We start from the raw sequence: 9,389 nt of genomic DNA, 5'->3' as shown, positions 1-9,389 counted from the left end.
AGCTCACCAAACTCCACACCCGAAAAGGAAATAATCCAGTGAAGAAATGGGCAGAAAACATGAATAGACACTTCTCTAAAGAAGACACCCAGATGGCCAACAGACACATGAAAAGATGCTCAACGTCGCTCCTCATGAGGGAAACACAATCAAAACCGCACTGAGATACTACCTCACGCCAGTCAGAGTGGCAAAAAGGAACAAATCGGGAAACTATAGATGCTGGCGAGGATGTGGGGAAACGGGAACCCTCTTGCACTCTTGGTGGGAACGCAAACTGGTGCAGCCTCTCTGGAAAACAGTGTGGAGGTTCCTCAGAAAATTAAAAATAGATCTACCCTATGACCCAGCAATAGCACTGCTAGGAATTTACCCAAGGGATACAGGAGTGCTGATGCACAGGGGCACTTGTACCCCAATGTTGATAGCAGCATTTCTTTTTTTTTTTTTTTTTTTTTTATATATATATGAAGTTTATTGACAAATTGGTTTCCATACAACACCCAGTGCTCATCCCAACAGGTGCCCTCCTCAATACCCATTACCCACCCGCCCCTCCCTCCCACCCCCCATCAACCCTCAGTTTGTTCTCAGTTTTTAACAGTCTCTTATGCTTTGGATCTCTCCCACTCTAACGTCCTTTTTTTTTTTTTTTTCCTTCCCCTCCCCCATGGGTTCCTGTTAAGTTTCTCAGGATCCACATAAGAGTGAAACCATATGGCATCTGTCTTTCTCTGTATGGCTTATTTCACTTAGCATCACACTCTCCAGTTCCATCCACGTTGCTACAAAAGGCCATATTTCATTTTTTCTCATTGCCACGTAGTATTCCATTGTGTATATAAACCACAATTTCTTTATCCATTCATCAGTTGATGGACATTTAGGCTCTTTCCATAATTTGGCTATTGTTGACAGTGCTGATAGCAGCACTTTCAACAATAGCCAAATTATGGAAAGAGCCTTTAAATGTCCACCAACTGATGAAAGGATAAAGAAATTATGGTTTGTATACACAATGGAATACTACGTGGCAATGAGAAAGAACGAAATATGCCTTTTTGTGGCAACATGGATGGAACTGGAGAGTATTAGGCTAAGTGAAAAGAGTGTTATGCTAAGTGAAATAAGTCATACAAAGACAGATACCGTATGTTTTCACTCTTATGTGGATCCTGAGAAACTTACCAGAAGACCATGGGGGAGGGGAAGGGAAAAAAAAAAAAAGGTTAGAGAGGGAGGGAGCCAAAAGATAAGAGACTCTTAAAAACTGAGAACAAACTGAGGGTTGATGGGGGGGGGGAGGTGTGGGAGGGAGGGGTGGGTTCGTGATGGGTATTGAGGGGGGCACCTGTTGGGATGAGCACTGGGTGTTGGATGGAAACCAATTTGACAACAAATTTCATATTAAGAAAAGAATAAGAAACAAAAATAAAGCAATGTCTTCCACAAGATAAGAGCATCTGGAGAAATAAAAACAAACATACATGACACCAAGGTTAACACTTCACGAACTATGAAGCATGGCAGTGATGGGAACCATACAGATAATTGTCTGCCACGGTTGTAGGGTAGAGGACGTGATCCAAGGTAGAAACATCCAACAAAATCCAGTCCAGTGGCTAGAAATCAGCAACGTCATATAAATATACAGCTGTCCCCTTTGCTCAAAACTGCCCCACAAAAGAGGGCCTTTTCTTCTTGTCACACGCAGATCATTACTCATGCCACTGACCATTGGAAGAAATGCACCACCAAAAATAGGACTGCCCTTATCCCACCTGCTAGGGGATACAGGAGGGAGAGTACGAAATGTAATTGCAAATGCCACCTATCACGTGACAGCCCACGGTGGAGGAAGATGAGGAGAAAGTGGTCAGGAAGATGCCAGTGGGTGTGAATCAGGAGGAAACACAGACCAGGGAGAATTCATCACATCGAGAAAAGAAATTTTGTTTCCCACAAGTTTAAACCATTACATGCACAAACATTATTGTGTAATCTGATAATTAGTTAATATTAGGTAAACAAACACAAGGAAGATGTGTTGACAACTCACCATGGACGGGCAGTATATAAGAGGCCATGGCACGAGGAGACGTCAGACTCAAGCCCCTCACTCTCCTGGAAACCATCCCAGAACCTCCACCCTCTGACACCATGGTCAACTCCTGTTGTGGCTCCGTCTGCTCTGACCAGGGCTGTGGCCAGGAGACTTGTTGCCGCCCCAGCTGCTGCCAGACCACCTGCTGCAGGACCACCTGCTGTCGCCCCAGCTGCTGTGGCTCCAGCTGCTGCCAGCCTTGCTGCCGCCCCACCTGCTGCCAGACCACCTGCTGCAGGACCACTTGCTGCCGCCCCAGCTGCTGTGGTTCCAGCTGCTGTGGTTCCAGCTGCTGCCGCCCCAGCTGCTGCATCTCTAGCTGCTGCCGCCCCTGCTGCGGGGGTTCCAGCTGCTGTGGCTCCAGCTGCTGCCAGCCTTGCTGCCGCCCCACCTGCTGCCAGACCACCTGCTGCAGGACCACCTGCTGCCGCCCCACCTGCTGTGGTTCCAGCTGCTGTGGTTCCAGCTGCTGCCGCCCCACCTGCTGTGTGTCCAGCTGCTGCCGCCCCTGCTGTGGGGGCTCCAGCGGCTGTGGCTCGAATTGCTGTGGCTCCAGCTGCTGCCAGCCTTGCTGCCGCCCCACCTGCTGCCAGACCACCTGCTGCCGGACCACCTGCTGCCGCCCCACCTGCTGTGTGTCCAGCTGCTGCCGCCCCAGCTGTTGCTAGACCCCCTGCCACCACCCACCAACCTGCTCTAGTGGCTCTTGCTGCTGCTGAGTGCCCTGACCTGCACCCTGCTCTTTTCATCAGCCAATCTCCTTCATGTCGTCCAACTGGGAGCTGAATCATGTGAGGCCAACTGTAAAACCTCAGTTCCCAGTGATTTTTCAACTGGTTGGCCTTGGAATATACCTCCCTACCGCCCACTCCCTCCTCACCTCCTTGTTACTAACTCCACCCCAAATCACTACAAAGATTGTATTATCTGATATATGTTAACATGCCATTCTGATTGATGTATCAGCTACTGCCAGATTTTCTCATATGGAGACGTTTCTGTATGTCAAATAAATCTTGATTTTCCAGGCATAAATATAAGAAATCGTGTCTCATTCTTTTTCCTTCTTCAACGGTCACCCTTAGCTGTCAGGTCTTCTACTATTCTCTGCACAACGAGCAGATCATAGCAGGCGATTTCAGGATTTTCACCTCTATCACCTCGGCGCTTCCCACGCTAACAGAGTAGGATGGTGGCTTGCAGCAAGCACCTGGAACTCTGCGGAGGGCTCGGTCTACGTGAAGAAACGTATATCACAGGACAGAGCAGGGAAGGCAAGTGCCTGGGAGAAGCGTTCGAAAGGTGGCCAGTAGTTGGTGGATAAGTGCTCTAGCCTCTTGCCCCTGGAGTGGGCGTGTGAGACCAGAGGGCCTCGGTAGCACTGAACGAACCCCCGATGCCCACAGGACTCACCTGCTCTTGAAATCAACCTGGATTGGTTTCCACCCTTCCCTGGATCACTTCACAGTATCCCTAGAGCACTACTTGGCACCACCTCCCAGACAATCTACTTGCTCTCAAGCCTCTGTTTTGAGCTCCGACCCTGAGGTCGACCTGACACCAGTGTTCCAAGTCTCAGGAACAGTGCCTTCAAACATGTCCCTATGATATGAACGGTCACTGGGTGACACCGTGGGCTCTCGACCTTATTCTCCGCTGAACCACTGAATCTTTTCATAGGATGCTGTTGCTTCTCACAGCTTGTGCACACTTGGTTTTAGACTTCCTGTGTCCAATTCCTGAAAGATCATGTATCCCGAGGGACAGGAGACACTCCCACGAATAAAACAGCTCACCATGTTAGGAAGTGTCTCTCTCAAGGAGGCTATGCTTGAGGCGGACCGCACCAAACTGCGATTCTCACGTTGCATTCAAAACACCAGAGCCTACAGCGGGTATTCCTGCATCAGTACTGCATAAGGAAGGAGGTGCTCTCAGGAGACCCAGTGCAAAGCGGAGTCAGCACAGGGTAGTAAAAGAAGCTAAGACAAAGGGTGCTTTCAGTTCAACTCCACCCCCGTATTCTGACCCACAGATGAAGGGTGTGTACTGGGCCACGGACTTGCTCATCTTAGTGGAAAAAGCGGTTGGGCCTTTGTGCTCCTACGTCACCTATCGCTACCTGTCCACATCCTTTGGTGAGTGGAAAGGATGGAGAGCAAGAACTCCAGGTGTCCCCCACCCTAGAGCCTGAGACAGTTACCTGCAGATAGTGCGTGGTCAGTGTGAACCACGCGTAGCCCACACTCGCACTACCTTGTGGATGGCGGCATGTATGGCAAAGAGAATCAGAATGGGATATCGTATACCTACTCCTGCTTCTGCCCATATCTATGCATTTCTCTCAGTAACCTTGCTCCGGGTCGTTTGCCACAGTTTCTATAAAAACCTAGAAGATGAGAGTTAATGGGCAGCTTCTGCACTCCTTTAGCTGACTTGCCTGGTATAGTGACCATGGTCTCCATTCCTGAGAGTTCTGAACCCATGGTTCCTGTGTCCTCTTCAGACTACAACTACTTGTCCATCTGCACGAATGTCCCTGTAGATCGCCTAAACATGTAATATGCTAAGCATATTCCTTGTGGCTCCCATAGCTCCTATGTCTAGGCACTAGAAGTCCAAAAGGATAAGGTGGCAGCCGGAGGTTAATTCCACACAGAACTTTACCATGTCCCTTCCAGGTAGCCTTCCTGTCTTAGAGCCGAGACCTCTAGATGTTCACAGCCTACGATTATGGTAGAAGGTGGCACAAATTCCCCCCAATGGATCACTGAGATGAAGGTAGTGAGGAACCTTCTCCTTTAACTCTGACATTAGATCAAGGTGTTTAAATAGGAACCATGAACGATTGTACATATCCAGTAGTGAGTTCAGCTCAGATCTCATCCGACAGCCTGCAAACACATGAGTATTCCTGTTTCTGCTGAACCAATGGCCATAGATTCCTTGAGTAAGGATGAAAGAAATTCTATGATATATACTTGTGCAGCCCTTCATCCTAGACGACTGGCCTCTTCATTTCTAGGTTAATGGTTTCTAGGTCTACTAATAGCCTGACTCTGTACACTCTGCCAGGGATCATGACTTTCCATTGGTTCACGGTCTCAGCCTTTGTTCTTTTATTCTTGTTCCTTTAATTGCATGCACACACCTATACACACACACACACACACACACACACACACACTCTCTCTCTCTCTCTCTCTCTTTTATAAAGGTGTATCTGAGTTGTCTGCCTATATCCTATATGAGGGACATCATGCTTTATTATCCATATTGATAGATCCCTGAGGGTCACATATCATTCTGTCCCCTTTGTCATTCCAACCTTGTTGGCAATCACATAATTATACCCACATTACTTCCTACAATTAAGTCCTGCACATGACTCAGTCATTCAGAGCTATGACCATCCCCATTCTTCCTAGGGAGCACAGTTTGGTCACAGCATTCCCTACCACAACCTCCAACGTTAGACAATAGGCACTCCTCTCCCAAGAGGCCGCTGACACCGGTACTTGATGATTCCCTAATAGCGTGGTAAAGAGAGTGCCCCAGACCCTCCTAGGGAATGGCTACGTGGGCTTTGTGGCCTTGTGACTATATCCATTTTAGCATTTCTATTTCTTGGCACCTTTCGATGCCTCCCTTCTCACCTGTGTGTGCCGTGGTCCTAGATAAATCTATACTGGTTACCTACTGTTATGTAACATTACCCCCAAATTTAGCAGCTTATAGTGACATTTATTTTCTCTATTTCTGCGGATCCAAATCCAGGTATGGCCCACCCAGACTCTCCATTTCATAGGGTTTCACATGGCTGCACTCAAGGTGCTGGCTAGCACTGGGGTCTCATCTGAGGTCTCGCCTGGGGAAGACTCTACTTCCAACTACATTTATGCGGCAGGATTCAGATCCTTTAGGGCCACAGGTGGGAGGCCCTCGCTTCCTTGCTGGTTGTTGAATGGAGACTATGCTCAGTTCTTTGCTGCAAGGATCTCTCACGTAGGACCTGGCTTCATCAAAGCCAGTGTGAGAGAGAAAGAGTTGGCATTAAGATGAAAGTCACAATCTTTTGTAACTCAATCACTTGATGTTGTCATATCCTGTTGATAGGCAGTTTACTTGAGGGGTGGGAATTACATGAGACCATGAACTCCAAGAGGTGGAAAACATTGGACCTTCTTGGAAGCTACCTACCCAAACTCTTCCATAATACTGAGTAAAAAAGTTACACTTACAGTAAGATTTCATTCCTATAAAAATTCAGAAAGATGCGAAATAAAGCTGTATCATATAGGGATGCCTACATAGGTAATGAAACTGCAAGAAAAATAAATGAAGAGATTACTTGAAAAATCAGCATAATAATCATCTGGAGGGTGGAAAAATGTTCGTGGTCAAGAAAAGGCACAGAAGAGCCTTCTTAGTAGTAACAAGGTTCTATTTCTTGACTCCAGGTTTTGATACGTGCATGTTTGCTCTATAACTATTTTTTTAATGGTTACTTATTTTTGAGGGAGCGAGAGAGAGAGAGACAGGGCACGAGCGGGGGAGTGGCAGGAGAGGGAGACACAGAATCGGATGCAGGCTCCAGGCTCTGAGCTGTCAGCACAGAGGCCGACATGGGGCTCGAACCCACAGAATGCGAGATCATGACCTGAGCCGAAGCTGGACGCTCAACCAACTGAGCCACCCAGGCGCCCCTATAACTATTTTTTATCACGTACATGTACTTTGTATGCTTTACACCATATGTGCATTTTTTTTCCATTGTAAAAATGCAATATTAGGGTGTTGTTAGTCAAATGAACGCGTCCATGGCGTCTTCGCAAGAAAAAGAATGCATATGTTAATATGTGAGCTGGCTCCTCCGTGGAAAAATATAATATATAACAGTTGTTTTTTTCTAATAGGATTTGAGAAGTGGTAAGCTTTCTTCTATTTCTCAGTTTTCACGGTGAGATCCACTGACATTTACCAGTGGGTAAGAGATTTAGAAAGGTTTAGAAAGAGATTGCATTTGCCAGTGGGTCACAGATGGGCTCTTTTTTAAAAAACAATTTTTATTTAATTTACTTTTTTTAATTTACATCCAAGTTAGTTAGCAGATAGTGTAACAGTGATTTCAGGAGTAGATTCCTTAACGTCCCTTACCCATTTAGCCCATCCCCCCTCCCTCAACCCCTCCAGTAACCCTCTCTGTGTTCTCCATATTTATGAGTCTCTTATGTTTTGTCCCCCTCCCTGTTTTTATATTTTTCTTCCCTTCCCTTATGTTCATCTGTCTTGTATCTTAAAGTCCTCAAATGAGTGAAGTCATGTAATAGTTGTCTTTCTCTGACTTGCTAGTTCTGCTTAGCATAATATCCTCTAGTTCCATCCACATAGTTGCAAATGGCAAGATTCCATTCTCTTTGATTGCCGAGTAATACTCCATTGTGGATGTGTGTGGGTGTATATATATGTATATATACACACACGCATATATACACACACACACACACACACACACACACACATATATATATACATATATATAAACATTAGGGTGCATATGTCCCTTCGAAACAGCCCACCTGTATCCCTTGGGTAAATACCTAGTAGTGCAATTGCTGGGTCGTGGGGTAGTTCTACTTGTAATTTGTTGAGGAACCGCCATACTGGTTTCCAAGGTGGCTGCACCAGTTTGCATTCCCACCAGCAGTGCAAAAGAGATCCTCTTTCTCCACATCCTCGCCAACACCTGTTTATACCTGAGTCGTTAATGTTAGCCATTCTGATAGGTGTGAGGTGGTATCTCATGGTGGTTTTGATTTGTATTTCCCAGATGTCTTCTTTGGAGAAGTGTCTGTTCATGCCTTTTGCCCATTTCTTCACTGGATTATTTGTTTTGGGGGTGTTGAGTTTGATAAGTTCTTTATAGATTTTGGATACTAACCCTTTATCTGATATGTCGTTTGCAAATATCTTCTCCGTGCATTCCGTGCGTTGCCTGTTAGTTTTGCTGATTGTTTTCTTTGCTGTGCAGCAACTTTTATTTTGATGAGGTCCCAGTAGTTCATTTTTGCTGTTGTCTCCCTTGCCTCCAGAGACATGCTGAGTAAGAAGCTCCTGTGGCCAAGGTCAAAGAGGTTTTTGCCCGCTTTCTCTTTGAGGATTTTGATGGCTTCCTGTCTTACATTTAGGCCTTTCATCCATTTTGAGTTTATTGTTGTGGATGGTGTAAGAAAGTCGTCCAGGTTCGTTTTTCTGCATGTCGCTGCCCAGTTTTCTCAGCACCACTTGCTGAAGAGACTGTCTTTATTCCATTGGGTATTCTTTCCTGCTTTGTCAAAGATTAGTTGGCCATAAGTCTGTGGATCCCTCCCTGGGTTCTCTATTGTGCTCCACTGACCTGAGTGTCTGTTTTTGTGCCATACTGTCTTGATGATTACTGCTTTGTAATACAGCTTGATGTCCAGAATTGTGATGTCTCCTGCATTGGGTTTCTTCTTCAAGAATGCTTTGGCTATTCGGGGTCTTTTCTGGTTCTACACAAATTTTAGGATTGTTTGTTCTACCTCTGTGAAGAATGCTGGTGGTATTTTCATAGGGATTGCATTGAATATGTAGGTTGCTTTGGGTAGTATTGACCTTTTAACAATATTTGTTCTTCCTATCCAGGAGCGTGGAATATTTTTCCTTTTTTGGGTTTGTCTTCTTCAATTTCTTTCATAAGCTTTCTATAGTTTTCAGTGTATAGATTTTTCACTTCTTTGGTTAGATTTATTCCTAGGTATCTTATGGTTTTGGGTGCAGTTGTAAACAGGATCGATTCATTGATATCTCTTTCTGTTGCTTCGTTGTTGGTGTATAGGAATGCAACCGATTTCTGTGCATTGATTTTATACACTGCAACTTTGCTGAATTCATGAATCAGTTCTAGCAGTTTTTTGGTGGAATCTTTTGGGTTTTCCATATAGAGTATCATGTCATCTGCGAAGAGTGAAAGTTTGACTCCCTCCTGGCCCATTTGGATGCCTTTTATTTCTCTGTGTTGTCTGACTGCTGAGGCTAAGACTTCCAATACTATGTTGAATAACACTGGTGAGAGTGGACATCCCTGTCGTGTTCCTGACTGTAGGGGGAAAGCTCTCAGTTTTTCCCCATTGAGGATGGTATGAGTGTTGGGTTGTTCATATATAGCTTTTATGACCTCGAGGTATGATCCTTCTGCCCCTACTATCTTGAGGGTTTTTATCAAGAAAGGATGCTGTATCTTGTCAAATGCTTTCTCTGCATC

General features: G+C 45.6%; 1 protein-coding gene across 2 annotated transcripts; it reads left to right on the top strand.

The window, feature by feature from the left end:
* The first annotated feature begins 341 nt into the window (after positions 1-341).
* LOC124513122 (keratin-associated protein 4-2-like) lies at positions 342-2,772 on the top strand. 2 transcript variants are annotated; one of them, XM_047080879.1, is made up of 2 exons: positions 342-349; positions 2,292-2,772. In XM_047080879.1, the coding sequence occupies exons 1-2, from the start codon at positions 342-344 to the stop codon at positions 2,770-2,772; spliced, it is 489 nt and encodes a 162-aa protein (XP_046936835.1). The 2 variants fall into 2 exon arrangements, with proteins under 2 accessions (XP_046936835.1, XP_046936834.1); XM_047080878.1 differs by lacking the exon at positions 342-349 and having other exon boundaries at positions 2,161-2,772.
* Positions 2,773-9,389: the final 6,617 nt, after the last annotated feature.

The sequence above is a fragment of the Lynx rufus genome, unplaced genomic scaffold (assembly GCF_022079265.1).
Source record: "Lynx rufus isolate CCGP_SWC_20201006 ecotype Redwood Valley unplaced genomic scaffold, mLynRuf1.p SCAF_18, whole genome shotgun sequence".
NCBI classification, from domain to species: domain Eukaryota; kingdom Metazoa; phylum Chordata; class Mammalia; order Carnivora; family Felidae; genus Lynx; species Lynx rufus.
The sequence above is the reverse complement of the archived record's forward strand: the minus strand, read 5'-3'. Positions and strand labels throughout refer to the sequence as shown.

What these genes read in the sequence shown, in the direction of transcription:
- LOC124513122 (XM_047080878.1), top strand. Translation starts at nt 2,161, where the DNA reads ATGGTCAACTCCTGTTGTGGCTCCGTCTGCTCTGACCAGGGCTGTGGC.